The sequence below is a fragment of the Trichinella spiralis genome (assembly GCF_000181795.1).
Source record: "Trichinella spiralis strain ISS 195 chromosome Unknown Scfld4, whole genome shotgun sequence".
NCBI classification, from domain to species: domain Eukaryota; kingdom Metazoa; phylum Nematoda; class Enoplea; order Trichinellida; family Trichinellidae; genus Trichinella; species Trichinella spiralis.
The window spans coordinates 2,391,436-2,412,811 of NW_003526943.1; the positions used below are offsets into that span (position 1 = coordinate 2,391,436).

Here is a 21,376-nt window from a genome sequence, read left to right on the forward strand (position 1 = left end):
TTGCTTCATTTCACTTTTGCTTTAAAAATATACATTAAAAATCATTAATTTGTTGACATTTTAATTACCATTGTAAAATGATGGGAAAAGAAAAGAAAAGAATAAGAAAATCTCTCTTTCTCTCTCTCATCGGATGGACGATCACTTGTAACACACTGTTAAATCGATTGAATAGAAGCCAACATTAAACGAACCCAAATTGATCATCTGTTCAGTGGTGACCGTTTTGGGCTTCAATTCGGACCAATCGTCCGGGCATTCCACCTCACAGTCCGTGTAAGCGAAACAGTCGAATGAACCTGAAATATGAAAATTATTATTTTCAATCAAATCAATTAATAAAATATTCATGTAACACAATTTGGAGGCAAAACTGGCAAAAACGGTGCTACGGTAGAAATTTTTCGAACAATAATCCGCAACTGTTCCTCAGGCGATTGCATTTGTTTTCTTTAAATGTGGAAATAGAAAAAATACAAAATTTAAAAATAATTGAACTGAACGCAAATAGCGTACGGTAAGTCACTTTTCAAAATTGTCCGCCGGAAGTAGAGATATTCGAAAATGCCAACATTCTAAAACATCTCGATCTTCTATTTTGCAAATTATACACGTGATCTTTTTTATGCAATTCTTTTCAAACCATACTAAAAAATTTCAGAATGTAAAAGTGGAAGAGAAAAGAGAAAATATAAAAACTCATACATTTCATCTGTGAAAGAAATGCGTTGAAAAATTTCTCCACGACATCATTTTTGCATATCAAAACTGGCAAATCATATTTCAAGTTTCGTTCAAAATTTGAAATTTCATACAAGCTTCTCTGGTATAAAATAACATTTAGGGAAAAATCTGAAAACCATTTTCTGTAAAACAATTTTTCCTCACCTCTTTTAACTTACGCAAATTTTATTAACATCAAATTAAATATTTTTATTAACAAAAAATCACATGATTTTCAATAGTTCTCTACATCAGAAAACACAACAATATATTTTTTTTAAATAATTAAATAAATAAATTCCTAACGTAAATGAAACAAATCAATTTCAACATTTATTGCATTGCTTCGTGAAAATATTATTACGGTGATATTGTTTTTTCAATGAATAAAAAAGATGAGAAGCTTACAAAAATAATCACAGATGATTTCTAGAATTTTCTCATTCATATTTTACAATACGACGACGACCAGCAAATCAATACCAACCAAAATTGAAATACATAACACAACATAGTATAAATGATTTTTAAGTTCTAACTTTTACAATTAACAATAGCAAAAATCAGTGAGCAATACTGCGAATTTTGAATAAATTAATAAGTAAGTTAAATGGCAAAAATTTTCTTGAAAATTATTTCTTTAATATCAACATTAAAAAAATAATTCTACTGCTACTGATAGCTGTTGAAGCATGTTCGAGCATTTTGATTTACAAATATTTTATACAGAATGTAAGGCAGAACACATAAAAGCTGCAGTGCATTATTATTACATTCTGCATATTATATGGAGTAATAATAATTCTAAATAATGTTCACTTTTTTACGTATGAAAAAGCAATATAACTGCTTATTGAACATTTTTTAAATAGAAATTTATTTTAAAACAACGATTGAACATTTTTTTGCAAACTGTTGACATTACTAAACATTTTAAACAACTGATTAACAAAATTGACAATTATGCGCTTGCTGCCTGGTGAGAGGAGAATTTATTCGGCATTTTCTTCTGGCATAAAAATGTTGGTATATTTACGTAAACGATCTCTGACGCCCAAACGATGGCGCACCTTGTGAAAGCAGACTTCAGCCGTTGTTAACGTATTTCCTGTCGCCATCAATAAAAATACCAATGCTAAAACGCTTACCTAAAAGTGCGATATCGTTAAAAAAGAAATTTGTTTTTTATTCATATAAAAGTACAAAATAAAAACTTAACCTGCCATTCCCGGCACTGGTATGTCTGGCTCAAATGGTAAAGTAAATATGCATTGTAGAGTTGAAACACGTAACCAATGATCAAAAACGGCAACAAAAATGTCAAACCTCGAAACATCCACGTATGAAATCCTTCTAAAATTCGCTAATTTTAGTTAAATTATAAACCATTCAAAACATTTTATAAATAATCATACCAAAATAACAAATATACCAACAACTAGAGCAAAGTTAATAATAATAATAATCATTTATAAAATAATTAAATTGAAACTTTTTTAACCAGCAAATTGTACATTTTTAACTTGTAAAATTTAAAATTTATGTACTCTGTACCAGATTGCTTGAAGAACTGAAAATTCTGCTTACCAACTGTTATATCCATCGAATGGCGCCTGCCTAATGCTTTTAAACGATATAAACAACCTCTTTGATACTGACATTGCAAAAATGTGACAAAACCTACAATTAATGCAATTTCATCTTGCTAAGTAAAGCAAATAATGTTGAAACACTGTTTCAACCAAAACTGCTTACTTATGTAAAATGAGAAAAGCAATATTTGCTTTCTAGAGTTTTGATAACATTCACCATCCGGCCAAGTTAGCATAATACCAGAAAGTACAGCAGATGCATAATGATGAAAAAGCCACCATCCTTTTATTCTTAAATACAAAGATTTTTATGAAGTAGGCAGTATTCAAATATGTAGATAACAGCCTACCTGGAACCATTGCATCGTAATATGCTTTCACGAATTGTTAGAGTACAGTAATACCATACTAGAAAAAAGTTGTATGCTGCATCCAATACTCTGAAATGAAATGAAAAAATTCAAGCGAGAAAAAAAGCTACATGTCTGAAATATTTACCTCAAATGAACAAAGTATACGATTGGTGCAAATACAAATAAAATAAGATTGACTCTAAGTTTGAACTTTTCATAGTCTTCTTTGTATCGAATCCTTGATATACGTTTCTTAACTTAAATCTATTATAAATATTATCATCAAATGCTATACCTTTGCATTCTGTTTAATATTGAAACGCTGATATTGCCGAGAATAATGTTTAAGTAGATACTAGAAAAAATAATTTCATCAAAACCGATAAAATCAAAAGACATGAACTACCCGTTATTTTCACAAGGCAAATGGCTTAGCATTTCGTCAAAACGCATTTCATAGTTATTCAGCTTGGAGAGCTCTGTTTTGCATTCTTCTTCATCCAAAATAGACCTAGAAAATATTATTTTTTATCGTAAACCTACAAGTTATACAGTGATTATTCGGCAAAAGAAACAAACAAACAGTTTTGTAATCTTTTTCAATTCCGACACTTCGTGTAACAAATGTGTCAAAGTTTTTCGAGCCGAAACTTGAAATTGACCAACACTCGTCCGCATGGACAAGTGATCTTTGAATGATATCTAAATATTCAAAGTATGAATTCAAAATTACGCAACAACTCATTTTTAACAACATACTTCAAAATCCGAAACTCGAGACTGAAAATTACTCAGTGCTGTTCTGCAATCAGAAACTGATATTTGCAAATCCATCTCAGTATCACAAATTTAAAAAAATTTACAGTTCTTAACAATTCGGAAGAACATTAATTTATACTGTAGATGTTACATGATAATGAAGTTAGGTAATAATTTTGTACATGCAAAATACAGTTAAGGTGTAAAATTATTTCATCATTAGTAATAAATAATTTCATTATTTGAAATAAAATATTAGCAAAAATGTAATTTTCTTGGTAAATAAAGTTTTAGAATTTTCATTTATTCAAATTGGTAAATAAAATTCAACAAAAGTTTTTATTTAAAAAATACATGACAGTCTTTTTATGAACAAGATTTGACAAAATATTTGCTTTTGCGATTTTACATTCAAAATTTTAAGCTGTCATTAATATATACATTCAAAATAGAGATATTTATTGGAATTTTTTAATTAAACAAATTAAAATAGAAATGTGAATAATTATTCAATTTTAGAAAGTTTTAATTTTACAATAGCCATAAACATTAATACATACTGATTTTTAATAATGACAGTATGACAAAATGTTCCAGGTGTTCGAGAAGAGAAAATTTTCCCTATTTGAGCAATTTGACAACTTTATTACATTTTCCAATATGTTTTTGAAAATTTTCAATAATTTCAAAAAGATGTATCTTACTTTCTACGAAATCACACTAGTAAAAGTGGAAATATTTTATATTTTAATTTCTTGAACATTTTGTTAATGTTATTGAGTGCATGAAAGTTTTTTTTTGATTTCAAATTACAATTATTCATGGTTTTTTTTTCATTTATGAAATTTTGTTGTGTTTTTAAGAAGTAATTTTTGAAGAGTGTAAACTGTTGAATTTCTTATTTGTATTTCGATTTGTGAGATTTGTATTTGTGAATTGCATAATTTTCATTGCTGATCGGTTTTGAAATGATTGAAGATGTTGTCATTTTAGCACGATGGAATCTCCAAATGTGGTGGAATTGGTGACCGTTTGGTTCCGTCAGGTGAAGTGAGTGATTTTTTCATTTGGTTGTGATCAAGTGGTGATTGGGAAAATCTGCTTGCAGGGACAAGTTGAAAAATTTCAACGAAATGGACAATGTCGAATTGGGACGCTGTTTGCGCAGTTTGCGTGCTCGTTTGAAAAGCTACCACGAGCTGAGCTTGTTTTCGTTCGGCGACAGTGTCGAATTGTTCGTCTACATCTGGCGTTGTTATGTGACCAGAATCGAAGATAGCGTCTTTTTTGGAAAGCAGTCGTCGAGTGAAGAATATCCAGACTATGAAGTGGTGAAGGAGCTGGTGACGATATTTTCGAACAGCGTGGCTTTGAACCGCCACGCGGCGGGGCAGATTTTACACTACGACGAGTCGGTGTTCACCAACTCGAAGCGGCTTTTGTCGTTGAGTTCCATTCCAGCCGGCGTTGTGGCCAAAGTGATCCGTCTGCTGGCGGTACTGTGCGGTCAGTGTCCGGCAGCGGTGACCAATCTGTGCTGGTCGTACAGGGAAATTTTCTCGTCGACACTCGGCTGGCTTTTGGTGACGGATTTTCCCGCTCATTATTACAAATTCGGTGTCCACTTGTTGCGTTTCGCCGTCGAGTTGAACAACAACCAGCTGCTTGTCTACTTGGAACAAGCCGGCTTGGCACGGGTTTTTGCCACCTTGTACAGCTTGGTTGAGTTGCAGTTGAGGGTGAAAATTTCGAAAACGTTTATTCTGCTCGTTCGTGCCAACGGACCCAAGGAGTGGATTCGGGAAATTGTCGGCGACGTGGGATTTTTGCCCGCGTTCATGGACGAATTGACCAGTGACCAGTGCGAATCGAAGCAGCTGCTCGAAATCAACCGCACCTTGTTGCACCATTTGATGATTTACGATTCTGAGGTTCGAGTCGAATTGAGCAAGTGTGGTGGGATTGAGTATTTTTTGAAAATTTGCCAACAATCCGACAATTCGACGTCAATATCCGAAAATGCGCGCTTTTTGTCCTTGTTCACCACGTCGGCTATGGGCAGGCTGAAGTTGCGTCAGTCGAACGCTTTGGATTATTTGGCTTGGACGTTCGAACAGACCACAGACTGCGGCTTGTTGGAATTTCTGGTCCACGCATTTTCCCGTTTGGTCTACGACGAACAGGGCAGTGCGGTTCTATTCCGGCGGTCGAATTTTCGTCAGAAATTATTGAAATGCGTCCAACTTTGCATTAGCAAGGAAATTTCCAATCGTCTGGAATTGAACGGCGGCGGTCGAGCGATGGACAGTCACGGAGAAGTGAACAGTGGGATGTGGTCATCTTTGTTATTGGTCGGTAACAGCGACAACAACAACGACAGTGGTCATTGTACAATGGTCAGTCAGTTGTTGAAGAACGTGGACGAGGAGGAATTTTTTCTCCAACCTTCGCCAGCTTTGTCACCGTTGTCCGACACGATCAGCTATCCGACCACACCCGACGACCAGTGCTATTACAGTGACACGCCGGGCACTGGGGACAACTTGGAACGTTCGTCGGATCAGCCGACCGACGAGACGATCATCACAGTCGAACAGTTGTCCACTCATGGACTGAAAGAGGAAGAACTTTACCTGGGCAAATGTACGCACAACGTGCAACTGTTGGACGACTTGAAGCAACTGTACGCCTCGGAATCGGGCGTTGGTCGAAATTTTGACGGTTCAGCGGCGGAAGCGGAAACCCGATTCAACACCGACCGGATGTTGAAGTCATCGTTGGAGTTGCTCTCGTGCGCCTACTACGTCGGGCCGTACGCGTTCAGTTTGTGCAGCGTAGCCGCTTGGCAAGCTCTGCTCGCCGTGGCCGTGCTCAGCGATTCGGTACCCAAAAGCTTATCCTGCCTGATGCGCAGTATCCTGTCCGACCGGACACTGCTCGACGCGTTGGTGGAAAACGAAATTTACGCCCTTGTATTCAGGTATTTTTGCTTTCACCGCGACGACCAGTGTCCACGTTGCTCGACGTTGTGCGAACTGGGCAAGACGTTGTTGTACGTGTTCGGCGAAGATTCGGAGACGAACTTCGTCTCGAAATCGCTGATCGACTTCTACTCGTTCGGCAGTGACAAGTTGAAATTGTCCGCTATGCTGGTCGTACCTTACATCCGGCGTCGGAACAAGTTGCTTCGGAAAACTTGGCAACGTCCCGACAGTTTGGATTTGGTCTGCGAGGCGTGGCTGGTCAACGTCGACCGTCCTGAACGATTGAAAGTGATTTTCACGTCGATGTCGTTGTTGGTCAAGCAACTTCTACTGGTGGACAAATCCGACCCGAAGTCCACTTTCGACATCGATCACCGCAAGCAGCAGCAGCAGCAGCAGGTTGGTTGGGGAACGTGCACGTTGGCCCCGATCACTGCCGATTTGACCACTGTCCAGTTTGTGCATCCGCAGTCGGGCAGGGCAGTGGCCGCGAGCAAAGAGATTCTGTCGAATCGAAGCCAGTACTTTTTTGCCATGTTCAGCAACGGCAACTTCGTCGAATCGAAAATGTCGATCGTCGAGCTCGACTGTCTCGACTACAGCGTCGACGCTTTTGAACAGTTTGTCCACTTTTTGCACGGCTGTTCGAATTGTCCGAAAATGGACGTCGACTCGTTGAATCGCTATTTCGAACTGCTCCACTTGGCCGTGTCGAGATGTTGCGTGGATTTTGTCGACTTTTTGCATCGTCAACTTGGCAAATTTTTGGATCCGACCAGCGTCGGCGATATTCTCACTTTTGCCCTTTGCCATTGCCATTCGAACTTTGTCGACCCTTGCCTGGAGCTGTTGTTCAAGACCCACCTGAACCAGGATGCGGATCGCGTTGTGACCGTTGTCCGGCAGGTCAGATCAGCTCGACTGACCGACGAACTTGCCCAAGCGGTTCGTCGTTATTTGGAAGCGTTGTTGTTGAATGCTTGTTCTTGACCAACAAGCATGTTCAATTTGATTTTTCAGCTCGTCTGCTCAAACGTCTGTTTATTGTTTAAACCAACAACAACAACAACGGGTGATCATGAGAAATATATATATATATTTTGGATTTAGCACAAGTTAAAAATAATGCTTTCTTCCGTGGAAATGGTAGATTAAATTCTTCACTAGCACAGCTAGACTGGACTGTATCTGACAACAACTGTTTAAATAACAAATTCCACTGAACCAACCAACTGACGTTTTAGGCTTTTCAAGACGATCATAATTTTCTACAATTCTTCGATTCTCTTCTGAATGCGAACACAAACACACACACACACATATTAATTAATTAATTTATTTATTTATTAAATGAGAAAACAACAAATTTAAAAACAACATCGGTGATTCGATTGCAAAATGAACAACAAATGAATTCTTTTTTTTAGCTAACTGCAAAAACAATAACTTCAATATTATAACGTTAATTATATTATTTAACAAAATGGATAAATATTAGAAATATTTGAAATTTCTTTCTCATTATGCAGAAGAATCTTATTCTTTCTCCTGCATTTCCGCCGAATACGATGCTGTGGAAAATGACACCGAAGCGGATTGTTCATTATTTTTCAATTCTGCATCGTTCAATTTCGCGTAAAGCTGGACAAAATATTCAGGCGGTTCATAATGGGCAGCTCTGCCAGGCATTCGATGAACAGGTATCGTTAAATGACAATTATGATGCAGAAATTCGGCAATAAATTTCAACGTCTGCTTGTTATTCGATACATTATTGTGTGAAGCCCCTGGAATCACTACCGGCGCGGATGTAACTGGACAATTTTCGGCCAGTTTAATTGCATGGGTCAGATTGAACATCTCATCATTCGCACCGTGCAAGATCAAAGTCGGAAATTTCACATTTTTTATTTTCGACGAACTGAAAAATAGAAAAAAATCATCTTTTTCTCTCCCTCCCTCTCTTCGAATTCACCATGCTGCAAACTCACTTGCAAAGCCTATCCTTAAAGCAGTTCCACTTGGAATTTGAACAAATCGCACCGTAGGCCGAAGTGAACGCCGAAATGACAATCAAACAGCCCACTTCTTTTCTCGAAGCTAAATCTATCGCTGGAACAGTGCCAATGGAAATTCCAATCAAAATTATTTTCTTTGGTGGTATTTTCAATTCGGTTGTCATATATTTGTAAACAAGGTCGTGAGAACGATACAGACCATTTTCCGTAGGGCGACCTTTACTCAATCCATAACCTGGATAATCGTACATAAATACATCTATTCCAAAATTTCTGCACAACAAATCCGCATATTCCATTCCTAAAGCCATATCGCAAGCATTCAACTGAAACAAATATTTATTTATCGAAGAGCAATGCAATGTTGTTGAATGTTTGATTTTTTTTTGAAATATTCATTTCTTTCTTACATGAGAAAGTATAACGAACATCGGTGCCGGTTGACGAAAAGTATTTCTCATGTGCACACAAGCTATGCACATCGACGGTGGAGATTCTAAATAGAAACCGTCACTTTGTTGAAGCATTCTTTCCACCTTGTCAACAGAGATGTGGGAAGCGATGGATGGCATTATCGTGACAAAATATTTCAATGGGTTCGTTTCTTCTCTCTTTCTCACAAATTGATATTCACTAGTTACGGGTGGCCTGCAATTGCATCCAATATAACTGATATCACTGAAGCGATGTCGATCCACAATTCACTTACCCGAACGCAATGCAATTCAATAGACACGAAGGAATTGGCAAACGGAACGCTTTGATAGCACTGAATGCGTTCGTCAAAAATGAGGGAAATTTAAATTTCCTCTTATTGCGTTTCGCTTTTTTAGGTTTTGTCGACTTGACCACATTGTCAGAAGTCGTGGCGTTTTCTGGCAACTGTTCTTCAGCTTTCGGATCTTTGTCCATACTGTTCGCAAAAACCAACCTGAACACTGAAAATGTTGTTGCTGAAGTTTGCCGAGTGGATATTGTTCAAAATAAAATTTTAAAGTTAAACTTTTAATGATAAAAATGTTTAATTTTTGTTTAATGTAATTTAAACTAATTTTGTAACACTTTAAAATGTTTGGTGGATTTTAGAAAATTTGTCAATGAGCAATGTACAGTAGGAAATTTTGAAGTTCTGCAATTATTCAAGTTGCATTTTTATTATAAATTAAATTGCACAATTTTATTATTTTGTTTTCATAATGATAAAAATAAAACAATTTTGTTAAAAATAAAAAAGTGCTACATTTCAAAGAATTGCGAAAAATTGTACATGAACAATTATTACAAATGAAGAAATTGAATCATTTTATTAATAATATTTTTTGTGAAATTATTCGTGATATATTTGAAATAATTTTTAAAAAATGCTTGAAATTTATTGTTAAATTCAATCAATTCAAACGTGAATAAGGTACGTGAGAATGTTTGCTTTTCGAACGTCAGCAAGTATGATTTAGTTTAGTAAAAATTTGAAAGAGAAAGAAATAATAAAATTTTTTTCTTCATCTTTCAAAAGCAAAGCAAAGCTGCGCAATTGTTCATTAATGCCAATTTGAATGTTTTGAGCTTTCAAATTTGAAAAAAGAACGAATTTGCCAACATGCGGAGGAGTTGAATCCTAATCGACGGTAAACAAGATTAAAGCTTTGTCAAGAGTGAAGGAAAATTGGTTAGCTGAAAATTTTTCATCAAATCAGTGTTACAAGCTTGATCGATAATGAAAAAATAAAAAATCCAAATGGAACAAGAGCAAAACATGCGGATCAGATTGTGAAAATATTTTTTTGGAAAAATTGTAATAATGTAAAATTCTACATATATAAATATAATTTCATTGCAATTGATAATTTATTATTGGACAACAGAAATTATATTTTTGTTCCAATTTTCCAAGCATTATCGGTTAAAAGTTGCTTTTTTAAACAGCTTCTTCACTTGTAAATAGTTAATTTGAAATTCAGGAAATTGCCAAATTGATATACTACCATTAAGAACAGTAGATTTAAGCAGAAATTACTGCAATTTGTGTGTTCAAATTTGAGCAATAAAATTTAATGGAATTCATTTGACCATCTCTTGTGCGTTTTAGTACCGATTGAAAATTTTCAATTTTATTACGACGTCAAATGCTGATGCTGATCATCTTCGATGACGTAAAGTGGAACATATTTTAGCAAAGCAAAACTAGAACATCTTTTTCGCTTTGAAATTTTAGTTTAATAAAAATTTAAATTTAATAAATAAATAAATAAATAATTTTGATGTTTTCATTTGGGATAATATGATGATTTGCAACGTTAGAGAGAATAATTGTTCTACGCAATATTAAAACGGAGCAGCTGTCAACTGCTCACACATGCATAACACGTCAGTGATGAACAATTTGTTTTCTATTGAATGTGAATGAAAAAGATTGAAATAAATCTGCATCAAATTTGCAATATTACTTTTTCAAATTATTTTCAATCAGTTTATTTATTCTGGATGAAAAAGTTTCACAAAATAGGACAAAAGTATGAAATGGAATTTCACATTACAAAAACAAGCAAATTGCATTCCGAGATTCATTCCAGTTGACAGTATGAATTTGTGCTTACAGAATGCTTAAAGTTGTTATTGTTTACCGACTTAGCCCGTTAACGATTTGATGATATTCGACAAAAGAGCAACGGCCCGTGCTTCAATTAGTCATCGTACATTCCAAACTAAACCAAGCTGGTCAAGGTTGTCACCCATGGCTATCATCTCAGGTCAAGGCATTGGTCATTGTCACATAATACAAATTATGCATTTTGTTAAATTTTAATTTTTACAATTGCAAATGCTCAATTGCAATTGCATAAACAAGAAAATGAATATATTTCATCATCATTTTTCTGTTATTGCAATTGACAATTGGTCTCTCAATCTATCTGCATATAAGTATATATGCACAGATATTAATAGGCGTCTGTGAGTATGTGTGCACAGGTACAGTTTGTATACATATATATATGTGTGTGTGCGTGTATGTGTGTATGTGTGTAGATGAATTTAAATCATCAACGTGCAATGTGCATGTATGCATGTGTGAAACAGAGGAGCGCTGTTGTTGTTACATGACGAAAACTCGTTTGGTCGCTTTAGTAACACACGCAATTGGCTGCAGCCAGTCGTTGCCAGTTGAATGAATTGACGATGCATTGCTTGTCTTTTTCAAAAATCGTTCTCTTCGTTCTCTGACGCGTTCCGTAGCAATTGCACAATTGTTTTGTTATAAGCGTGCAGATATTTAGTAATATAATTTTCAACTACTTCTTCAGCTAAATATGCCCATACGAGAAAAACGGATACCAATTCAACGAAGTGATTACAATGTTGTGGATCGAGAATTTGACAGCATGCGCGAAAGGTTCGAAGTCGAGATGCGCAGAGTTGAAGAAGAGATGGCAAGGCTGAGACGCGAATTCGAAGGATACACGCCGAAAATGTCGCCAACAGGCAGAACTGAACCGGATGCATTTTTCCCAAGTCCGGGCGTGGACCATGCACCGGCTTTGAAGCGCTACGATCCATACTTGGAGAACATTAATTCGCCGTTGATCAAGGATGAATCCGACGGTAAAACGTTGCGTTTGCGTTTCGACGTTTCCCAGTACAAGCCGGAAGAGGTGAACGTGAAAACTGTCGACAATCGTCTACTGGTCCACGCTAAGCACGAAGAGAAAAGCCAGCAACGTACAGTATACAGAGAATACAACCAAGAGTTCATGCTACCCCGTGGCACGGATGCAGAATTGATCACGAGCACACTTTCAGTCGACGGTATTCTCACCGTCCAAGCCCCTCTACCGGCCGTCGAGGCACCACCCCCTTCTGGACGTCGTGTACCAATCACTCACAACTGACCTGTGGTAATTTGAATGTGATGATTTGTATTTTTTTTTCTTTAATTCTTTTTTTAAATTCTTCTCCGCTCTCTTTCCCCTCATTTATTTACATTTATTTCATTGTTCATGTTGTGCTTTCATGTGACCAATCGTGTTCAGCTAAGCTGACCAATTTTCCACTATTTTCTACTTTTTCCTCTTGCTTACAAAATTTTTCAGATCTGTAATTTAATATTTATTTAACGTAAGAAAAAATGTAGAAGATTTAGATTTATATACTTCTCGTCGGACTATTGTGAGATACAACAGCTAACTGCTTCTCCTCCCCTTCTCCTCTCCCTCCCGGCTCGATTAAATGAATGTCCGAAAAGCAATTGTCCAACAATTTGCTTTGGCTGAAGCTGAACAGAAGTGACTAAGATCGATTTTCTTTTGCACGGCTATTAAGCGCTAGAATAAGCGTCAATAATTTCGTAGCCATTTGCATTTTCCACTTTGAACATCATCCCATCCCTTCAACAGCTTGAAGAGTGAACAGGAAACAACATGTAAAAAAAGCAAACAAAAAGCAAAGCAAAGTTAACATAAAATTCTGAAGCAAGAGATGATAAAAATGAGAAAAATGATGAACAAATATTTTTGCCATGCCGCAAGAGTCTGCGGTGCGGTTGTTTTGGTTGGTAGCTTTGGGAAAAATGTCTCTCCCAAATGTTCTCTGACGTGTCGCAGTTGCATCGGCATCCAGTGACGTGGCGTCCAGTTTCTTGCGGCTTTTGATAAATATATTATTATCATCACCTGTGCCAGATTGATGAGCATTTTGACATTTCACGAGCAAATTTCTCTCCTAATTTTTTTAAGCTTCAAGCGGTTAGCATTATTTATTTTCTTCATCAAAACTGTATTTCAGAAATTTAAAACTTTTTTTGTGTTCTCTTTTTAATTTCGACTTTAGAAATAAAACCTGCTTTGCAGATTGGATTTGCATTTCATTTTCTAAAAAATACAGTAATAAAATGTTGATCAACGATCACTTGAGAATGCGAGCTGTTCAAAAGTAAAAAAGCAAATGGAAGGAAAAAACAAGCCCGAAAGCTTCTTGTTTACGACAACATTTTGCCAAACAATAGATGGAAATTTTATTTTTAGAAAATAACAAATTCAATCAATTCTTTCTCAACGTTTTTTCAAAGTTATACTGTAGCCAAGGAACAAAAAAGACATAAAAAAGAGTTTTTAATTGAATTGCTGTTACTTGTTTGATCGGTGGCTTGAAGCAGTTTCGGTGATATTTTTGCTTGCGTCTATCATAGGCGGTCAGTTGAGCAATTCTGATTTTGTTTAATGAAAAATTTGTATTGTTTTCCAAAAATTCCATTACAATCAATTTCGCCTGCTGAGAAGAAGAGAAACTGTCAGATATTTCACTTGTTTTTCATAGTATTTTTTTCATTTTTCAATATAATTTTCAAAAGTATTTCAAATTGACTTTGAAAAATCAATTATTAAAGCCCTATTTCAAGTGCAATAAGTGTTTTGTTTTGAAGCTGGTCAGTGCTGAATATTGATTGGCTAAGACAATAATAATATTTGAATGGCTTACGCGTATGAATAACAAACATTGTTCAATTGTATCGTTTGTATGAAATATGGAAAAAAGAAGTGTTATTTTTTTCCACTTATCATCAACGAAGTGCACTGAAGTGATTGTGAAAGTTTAATTGACAAAATATATATTAAAATGCATTTTTATTTTAAAAAATACGTGTGTTGACAAATTTAAATTTTATTTGACAACCTCTGACGCTTGTCGTTGGTTTGCTTGTTTGCAAAGCACGCTGAAGTTGTAGTAGTAGATCCAAGAGCAGTTGCAGTGCAAGTGCAGAATAATTTATTGATGCGGAGGTGAAATTTCAGCTCACATATTGCAATATTTCATTTTGCATAGTGCTTTTGCTGTTTTATCTTCGGTTGTTTGCGTTTCTGTGTTGATTTGCAAAAACTGAGAACTCTTCTTCGTTTTTTTGTGTGTATTTGAAGAAGAAGTCGAGTTATTTGAGCAGGAAAATTTATTTTATTGATCAGTTGAACCAAGCTGTTTGTTTATCAGTTAGCTGCGATGATTCACACAGAAGAAGAAGCTATTTTCCAATAGGAAGAAAGAACTGCTAAATGCAGGTAAATTTAGGAAAAAGTTGAATGTGAAACTGCAAATGTTGTCGTCATATTCAACATCACATATTTTCCAACAATACCATCAATCGTTCCAAAAATGGCAATATTCATATTTGATGACAATAAAAATGCCAATAAAAAGGAAAAATGTATAAATAAAGATTGTTGTTGTTGTCAACAAGAGTTACCAATTAATGTCCAATCTTGACACTGTCACGTGCGATTGACTGAGTGCAGTTTTATTATTTTTCGACAACTGTGCTTTCAATTTTTCTGCTTATTTCCAATCATCATCACTGATCAGTTGAAGTTGGCGAAATTTCAATAATAACATCACCTTTTTGATGTGTTAATTCCCTCACGATTTCACAAGATTTTATCGCATTCACTCCAATCAAATATGATCTTATCAAATTTTCAAAAATTTCCCAAACAAATACGGTAAGTTTGAGAACATTGGATGGTAAATCATCTGTTGGGACCAGTAATGTGAAATGTCAACGTGGAACATTTCGCAAGTGCTTATTATTCCATTTTCCAGTTGGTAAAACCTGATAGCATGACCCAAAGGGCTAATAATATTTGATTACACAATTTGCTTATTGTGCAGTTTACGCTTCAACTGGTGACAACAATGAACACGATGAAACTTGTTTTTTGAATAATTTGTTGCGCCATTTTTGGAAAATTCTTACCCAAAAAAGCACACACAAATTCTTTTACAATGTAAGAATTTTTAATTAATTCGGTAGATTTGAAAAAAAAACTAAAAATTGTTTAAGATGGAACTATTCAAGTAATTTCAAATTATTTTTAATTTGAAAAAATCTTTTCATCTTCGTCAAAACAAAAGGAATATCTTCAACGTTTTATTTATCAAATACCAAGCGTACTGTATTGTTGTTGTCTTCAAGAACAATGTTGTCATAAATATTTACTTTTCATCTTTAGTTTATTCTAGCGCAATAAAAGTGATTCATTTTATTGATTCTTAAGTTTAAACTTCATTCAAAACGACAAATTCATGCAAACAATTAAAATATCAAATTTAATATGAAAGTAAACAAAATTTTTGTCTGCATTCAATTTACATCGATTTATTTACCTTCATGCCGATTTTCTATTTTATACTTTCAAAATTTGTTCATCAATTTCAATGATTGAATGTTGCAATTTATCACATTATAAAACGTATATCTTGTATAATTTATCAACTTTTAAATTATTATTATTATAAAACTAACACTGTTTAAAATTACGAAGCAACAATTTAAATCATTGCAGTAATTAAATGAAAAATTATTTATTTTATTGTTTTAATATTTTCCAAAGTGAATATTTATTTCAAATGCTGTGTTTGAATGGATGAATATGCGAAATGTTTTTTTAATTTATTAAAATATCTAATCAACAATTTATCAATGGCAGCTTCATGTAGTAAAATTTCGTTTCAAATAAACAATTTGAAATTTTTTTTGAAAATCTCATAGAACAATTCAAAGTGATTAAAGCACTTCTACGGTTTGTTTTTTTATAATTAAATTTGAACTTTTTTGAGAAATTTTCCAACACATGTCATATTTGCAAACACCATGATCTTTGCAATCTGAAGATTTTTGGCAAGGAGTATGCATTGGTTCAGCCGGCTTGCATTGTCCACGGTCACAGATTGACTGACCAGGGCAGTCGTCTTGCTTATTACAACGCTCTTGAAAATATCCTTAAAATGTGTTTAAATTTTTTTAAAATTAATTTATTGTACATTAAGAAATAAACAATATAAAAGACAGACTTTCAAATTTCCAACACAAGTTGTGCTTGCACGCACCGTGACGACCGCAGGATCCATCCTTTTGGCACTTCACAATCATTGGGCTTCTTCGACCGCTAGTACATATGCCTTGTGCTTCACACAGATTATCACCGGGACATTGTTCATGAACTTTGCAGTAATGCACTGCAAGTTGAAATTTTTATTCAAAATGGAAAAACTGTTCTTTTTAAACTGTCTTGCAGTATATTAAAAACATTTTTTTCATTATTCTATTTCATCTTTATTAAGTAAATAATATTAAATAAGTTTTGAAATAATGCAAATGTCACATTTGTTGATAAATACCTTGTTGATTGGAATTTTTGACAAGTAAGAAGAAGGAAATAAACCCAAATATGCAAGTTGATTTCAGCATACTTTATTTGGATGCTTTGCTTATTTCTTGCCACTCAAGCTTTAAAGCTTCTCATAGCGTTTATATAAAATTGTCGTGACGTATAAGAATAAACAAATATGAATAAGCAAATTTAATTTTGCGATGTCTAAGAATTGTCTGTAAGAATTTAAAATTAACCAATATTAAGATGTAGACGTTTACTATTTGAAGAACATCCACAATACTATAATTCAGTGCGATAAAATAAATAAAATATTATCAAATTTAATTAAGTTTCCAATGTAGACAGAATGTTAAATAATTTTAAATAAAATTTGAAACAATACAAAACAAAACTGTGATTTGAATTTTATTTATTTTGAAAATAGGAATTGTAGAAATATTAAATATAAGCTTCATTAGAGAGACATGTTAAAAATCAATTTTGAAAAATTAATATGACACGTAGATCAACAATTTAAAATTCTATTTTAATACTTTGCTTTGCATTTTGAGAAGAGCGTTTTAAAGGTTTCTTTAATTGTAAAATTTCTTGTTACCCCAGAGAATTCAAAATAACAAAAATTGAAGATATTAAAATTAAATTATAAGGAAGAAATACTAATAAATATACAACTAAAAATTTACTGTAAATATGTTTATTGCAATTATTGATTGATGACATAGTACGAAAATGATAAAATATGAAAAAATTCATTACGAAATAAAGTCCGCAAACGAAGAACAAAAAATAGCATTACAATATATTACATTTTCACAAAACAGTGCACAAAGTAAAATTCAAATCTTAAAATATGTAATACGTTATTTGTTAAATTAAATTAATTTCATTATTAACAAAAGAATTTAAATATAAACTGACATATAAATGCTGTTCTCAAGTAAATACACTGAATTTCAGTTTCATATTTCATAAAAAAACAAAAGGGCTTTTTTTCATCATTCATATTTAAGAGCTTTACTTTAGAATTGAAAATGGTCCTGCGCCGACCGGGAATCGAACCCGGGTCCCTTGCGTGGGAGGCAAGGATTCTACCATTGAACCATCGACGCTTTGTAAACTTTTGTCAAATAAATTTATAAATAAAATAAGCTTGTCAGTTTTCGTTTGTGTTATAGCAACTGCTAATAAAATAATTGTTAAGCTAAATTAGTTTCATATTTTAATAATAAGTAAAATAAATTATAGTAAATTTATTATTATACAACCAAGTTATGAAACAAGATTATAAAGCAGTTGCTGAAGCTGTCACAAAATAACATTGAAATTTGCTTTGTTTGATTAAAATGAATAATTTTAAAATGCAAAATAAACCAAAATGCATGACAAGCTTTTGCACGATTAAAAACAGCTTAAACGTGCAACATTCCATGGTGTGATGCTTTTAAGTAATCACAATGACTCACGCCACATAGAATCATTTTAAAATTTTATTTAAAATATATAAAATGTTTCATCTAAATCAATTAAAGAGAATTAAATACTTTTGTACATTTAAATAATAAATTACATATATTTCATAATTCAATAAAATAAATAAGCAACACAGCAGTAGGCAAGAAAGATGAGCATGCATTAAAAAATTATCTCTCTGGCAAGTTGATCATTGCATTAAATGCTTGAAATGCACATTCATATGTTTATATTTTTTTGAAAGTGATAGAGTTGAAATTTGATTTACTTACAATGAAAATTTTATATCTGAAATGCTGAATAGGTATATAATTTCATACTGAAATTCTAACTGGACCATGTAACGCACATGAAATTGAAGTTGATGCTTCAACAAATGCATTTTATTTTAATAGTGTGGTTCAGTTTGAAAAGTCAATTTTCAAATGTTACGGTTTGTTATCGGTGTTCTTTTATGCTCTTTTACAAAAGCTGATTACAGAAATGCTGTTGAATCGTTGATAAGTCATGTTGTAAAACAGTCTAGACAAAGTCGAACTTCAAGCATTACAGATTTTAATGATTCTACTAACATTGGATTCAAAGTTTACATTCGAGCTATTGATGAGATTGTATGTGATACATATATTTAATTATATTTGTGCGTGTATATAATATGTGATAATTTTTTCTATATTTTAGAATGAATTTTCTAGTTTGATGACAATGCGTTTTGCTCTACAAATTGTAAGTAAAATTATTTACACCCAGTAACAGATTAAGTTTATGAAATAATTATATTAATGAAAAAAAAATTCTATATAGGGATGGACAAATGCAGACCTGCGATGGAATCCTGAGGAATTTGAAGGAATTCGATTTGTCAGTGTGCCTAGAGGATTTATATGGATACCAAAGTTGAAAGTGATAAATGCGTATGAATAATTTATTCTTTTAATAATAAAAGAATAACTTCAAATGAATGAAAGTAAACGTTTTTTTCAGATTCAACGACTCCATTTTGTCATACAGTTCTCGCACTCCTATAAGCATTTGGAGTATTGGTTACGTTTTCATAACACCTGTTTTGCAGACTACAGTATCCTGTTTAATAGATGCTTCAGATTATCCAAAGGATGAGCACGAATGCTCAGTAATTTTTGCAATATTGAAAGATAATGACAAGAGACCACTTTTCAGCTTTCCACTGCCACCTGAAATGCGCTTGTATTGGCCTCATGAGAAAGTGAACGATTCGAAACTTTACATTGGAAATTGGAAACTGACCGGCCTTTCACAAGCAGAAAAACTTTACAATCCTGTAACAACAGCTTTATATGAGAATCATAAAAACAAGACTGATGACAATCTTTTAAACGTTATGGAAATAAAAGTCAAATTCCAGCGTCACATAGCTTCGTTCAATCTCACTATAGTTATTCCACTTGTGCTTGCAACGCTGTTGACAATTTTTTTAACAGCAAAATGGATTTCAAATCTTCTTGCAATAGCGGTGCTTATTATTAATTTATTTATGCAATTTGTTTCAATGAACTACATGATTCTTCACTTTCCACCTGCTGCTTCAAAATCTCCAAAAATAGGTTCATCCTAATATTCCATTTTTTTAATTTTAATTCAATATTTTTAATAATTTTAGAAAAGCTGTACTTTACAACAATTTGCATGACGTTTGTTGCGATCAGTTACCGAATTTTCAAACAGTGGCATGACGTTCACGTCTCTCAATTTGATCAAGAGCACAAAACTGTTGGTCAACAGGAAGGCAGGCACATGTCATTGGTCGTGGAAAATTTCAGAAAAAGAAAACTAATAACACTTTTTAATTGGACTGCAGTTATTATTTATTTAGTGTTTTTTGTGATTTTCATGATTGTTTGCTTGACATGATTGCTTCAAAATAACTTCAGTAATGAAATCGTTGCATCGGCATGAGAAAAGTATTTGATACGTTGAAATTCTAAATTTTCTTGCAAATTATTAAAATTAATTGTAAAATGAAAAAATGCAATTTTTGAACTTTAGTCAAATACTGAAATAAAAGAATTATAAAATACTGAATTATAAAATGTTATGAATATCATATTGATTTATTTAAATTATCATGCGTCACTATTTTGTATTATAAAATTATCAAACTGATGCGTATTCTTCTATGTACTATTTATTTTACGATTATTGTCATAATTTCATTACTTAATTTTTTTTATTGAGAAAAATTGAGAATTTGAAGAAAGTTGAATGGAAGTTCAGTTTAATGAGAATCTGAAATGAGTTAACAAATAAATTAATCAACTCTTTGAAGATTAAATATTTAAAATAATCATTTTGCGTAATTTAACTTTAAAATAATTTCATCATTATTAAATTAGCTTAATAGTGTAGCTTTCACACTCATTCTTGACGTGTTAACTCCTCAAACAAGCAAAGCTTATTTACTATATATTATTTTTTCAGGTTTTATGAATACACACTGCGATAACACAGGATTTTATTTTTTGAAAAGTTTAACACATGATTGCCATTGTTATTTCATTGCACAGTCTATGAAACAAATAAAATACAAATTAAATCAGTTTATAAACTGTTAACATATTATTTATGAGAATTATTTAAGACAAAAATGCAATCGCTGTTCTACAAATAATGTTCCTTCAAAAAATTGCTAGGCAATTATGAATAACGTGCAATGTTCATGCATAATGTATGCATAACATTGCAAGAGTTTTATGGAACAATCTTATATGAAAAAAAATAAAAATCATTCTTTAAATAAACACTATTTATAACAAAAATGAAAAATAAAATTGACATTACTTTTTACATTTTTTATTTTTTATATAAAACAGAATATATACGATACAATTTTATGTATAAGCTTGTAATTCCTAAGTGCTTTTTTTTCTTGAGATTGAGATCTAAATTTGCTACACATGTGAGTGTAAAAACAAATAAATAATGTCGATGAACAGTTTTTTAACAGCAGCGTAAAGAGTGGAAACAGAAAAAACGTTAATGATTTTTACATGACAGCGCTGCTAATTTATTATTATCAATCAATAAATAATGACGGGTTGTGTGGTTAAAAGACGAAGAATCAGAAAACTTAAATGCTGAAGGTATTATTTTTTACTATTTTTTTAAAAAAAACTATTTTTGCATTTTTAACGTTTTAGCATTGATTTTGAATAATTTGTATTGTCATGGCTATTACCGCCAACATCAAAATACCAATAGATAAATATTTTGAATTTAAAAAATAAATAAAGAAACTACACAGTTATAGTGCAAATAATAATTGAGGAACTTAATCAACCGCTT

The 21,376-nt window shown here is 33.0% G+C and overlaps 6 protein-coding genes and 1 non-coding gene across 7 annotated transcripts; 3 read left to right on the plus strand and 4 right to left on the minus strand.

Annotated features, from left to right (window-relative positions):
- Positions 1-141: 141 nt before the first annotated feature.
- Tsp_00636 (transmembrane protein 120A) lies at positions 142-3,346 on the minus strand. The gene is made up of 10 exons (XM_003376360.1): positions 3,252-3,346; positions 3,075-3,179; positions 2,814-2,906; positions 2,666-2,755; positions 2,479-2,606; positions 2,311-2,403; positions 1,943-2,076; positions 1,794-1,871; positions 706-823; positions 142-299 (listed from the first exon to the last, which is right to left on the minus strand). The coding sequence occupies exons 1-10, from the start codon at positions 3,344-3,346 to the stop codon at positions 142-144; spliced, it is 1,092 nt and encodes a 363-aa protein (XP_003376408.1).
- Positions 3,347-4,424: 1,078 nt separating this feature from the next.
- On the plus strand, positions 4,425-7,401 carry Tsp_00635 (putative BTB/POZ domain protein). Its single transcript, XM_003376361.1, has 4 exons — positions 4,425-4,477; positions 4,536-6,371; positions 6,408-6,744; positions 6,868-7,401. The coding sequence occupies exons 1-4, from the start codon at positions 4,425-4,427 to the stop codon at positions 7,399-7,401; spliced, it is 2,760 nt and encodes a 919-aa protein (XP_003376409.1).
- A 546-nt stretch (positions 7,402-7,947) lies between these two features.
- Tsp_00634 (abhydrolase domain-containing protein FAM108A) lies at positions 7,948-9,341 on the minus strand. The gene is made up of 4 exons (XM_003376362.1): positions 9,139-9,341; positions 8,840-9,077; positions 8,403-8,755; positions 7,948-8,332 (listed from the first exon to the last, which is right to left on the minus strand). Exons 1-4 carry the CDS (start codon positions 9,339-9,341, stop codon positions 7,948-7,950), a joined length of 1,179 nt encoding a protein of 392 aa, XP_003376410.1.
- A 2,280-nt stretch (positions 9,342-11,621) lies between these two features.
- Tsp_00633 (hypothetical protein) lies at positions 11,622-13,114 on the minus strand. Its single transcript, XM_003376363.1, is given in 4 exon segments — positions 11,622-11,982; positions 11,993-12,302; positions 12,575-12,696; positions 12,927-13,114. 4 exon segments carry the CDS (start codon positions 13,112-13,114, stop codon positions 11,622-11,624), a joined length of 981 nt encoding a protein of 326 aa, XP_003376411.1.
- Positions 13,115-14,964: 1,850 nt separating this feature from the next.
- Positions 14,965-16,883, plus strand: Tsp_00632 (conserved hypothetical protein). Its single transcript, XM_003376364.1, has 6 exons — positions 14,965-15,010; positions 15,081-15,122; positions 15,253-15,266; positions 16,029-16,198; positions 16,257-16,433; positions 16,829-16,883. The coding sequence occupies exons 1-6, from the start codon at positions 14,965-14,967 to the stop codon at positions 16,881-16,883; spliced, it is 504 nt and encodes a 167-aa protein (XP_003376412.1).
- A 740-nt stretch (positions 16,884-17,623) lies between these two features.
- Positions 17,624-17,694, minus strand: Tsp_00631. Its single transcript has one exon. It is a non-coding gene; the product is annotated as a tRNA-Gly (tRNA).
- A 786-nt stretch (positions 17,695-18,480) lies between these two features.
- Positions 18,481-20,537, plus strand: Tsp_00630 (putative neurotransmitter-gated ion-channel ligand binding domain protein). Its single transcript, XM_003376365.1, has 6 exons — positions 18,481-18,666; positions 18,737-18,781; positions 18,860-18,969; positions 19,040-19,638; positions 19,695-19,830; positions 20,513-20,537. Exons 1-6 carry the CDS (start codon positions 18,481-18,483, stop codon positions 20,535-20,537), a joined length of 1,101 nt encoding a protein of 366 aa, XP_003376413.1.
- Positions 20,538-21,376: the final 839 nt, after the last annotated feature.

Coding starts and splice junctions, on each gene's coding strand:
- Tsp_00636 (XM_003376360.1), bottom strand. CDS start 3,346: ATGCGGACGAGTGTTGGTCAATTTCAAGTTTCGGCTCGAAAAACTTTG. Junction 2,907..3,074: donor TTGCCTTGTGAAAATAACGG/GTAGTTCATGTC, acceptor ACGTATATCAAG/GATTCGATACAAAGAAGACT. Junction 2,404..2,478: donor GCTTTTCTCATTTTACATAA/GTAAGCAGTTTT, acceptor CATTAATTGTAG/GTTTTGTCACATTTTTGCAA.
- Tsp_00635 (XM_003376361.1), top strand. CDS start 4,425: ATGGAATCTCCAAATGTGGTGGAATTGGTGACCGTTTGGTTCCGTCAG. Junction 6,372..6,407: donor GACCGGACACTGCTCGACGC/GTTGGTGGAAAA, acceptor CCTTGTATTCAG/GTATTTTTGCTTTCACCGCG. Junction 6,745..6,867: donor TGGTCAAGCAACTTCTACTG/GTGGACAAATCC, acceptor ACCACTGTCCAG/TTTGTGCATCCGCAGTCGGG.
- Tsp_00634 (XM_003376362.1), bottom strand. CDS start 9,341: ATGGACAAAGATCCGAAAGCTGAAGAACAGTTGCCAGAAAACGCCACG. Junction 8,756..8,839: donor TGTTCGTTATACTTTCTCAT/GTAAGAAAGAAA, acceptor TATTTGTTTCAG/TTGAATGCTTGCGATATGGC. Junction 8,333..8,402: donor TTTAAGGATAGGCTTTGCAA/GTGAGTTTGCAG, acceptor TCTATTTTTCAG/TTCGTCGAAAATAAAAAATG.
- Tsp_00633 (XM_003376363.1), bottom strand. CDS start 13,114: ATGCTCATCAATCTGGCACAGGTGATGATAATAATATATTTATCAAAA. Junction 12,697..12,926: donor GCGGCATGGCAAAAATATTT/GTTCATCATTTT, acceptor ACTTCTGTTCAG/CTTCAGCCAAAGCAAATTGT. Junction 12,303..12,574: donor TCACAATAGTCCGACGAGAA/GTATATAAATCT, acceptor GTCAGTTGTGAG/TGATTGGTACACGACGTCCA.
- Tsp_00632 (XM_003376364.1), top strand. CDS start 14,965: ATGTCAACGTGGAACATTTCGCAAGTGCTTATTATTCCATTTTCCA. Junction 15,011..15,080: donor GCTTATTATTCCATTTTCCA/GTTGGTAAAACC, acceptor CTTATTGTGCAG/TTTACGCTTCAACTGGTGAC. Junction 16,434..16,828: donor TTTGCAGTAATGCACTGCAA/GTTGAAATTTTT, acceptor ACCAATATTAAG/ATGTAGACGTTTACTATTTG.
- Tsp_00630 (XM_003376365.1), top strand. CDS start 18,481: ATGTTACGGTTTGTTATCGGTGTTCTTTTATGCTCTTTTACAAAAGCT. Junction 18,667..18,736: donor TTCGAGCTATTGATGAGATT/GTATGTGATACA, acceptor TCTATATTTTAG/AATGAATTTTCTAGTTTGAT. Junction 19,639..19,694: donor TTCAAAATCTCCAAAAATAG/GTTCATCCTAAT, acceptor TAATAATTTTAG/AAAAGCTGTACTTTACAACA.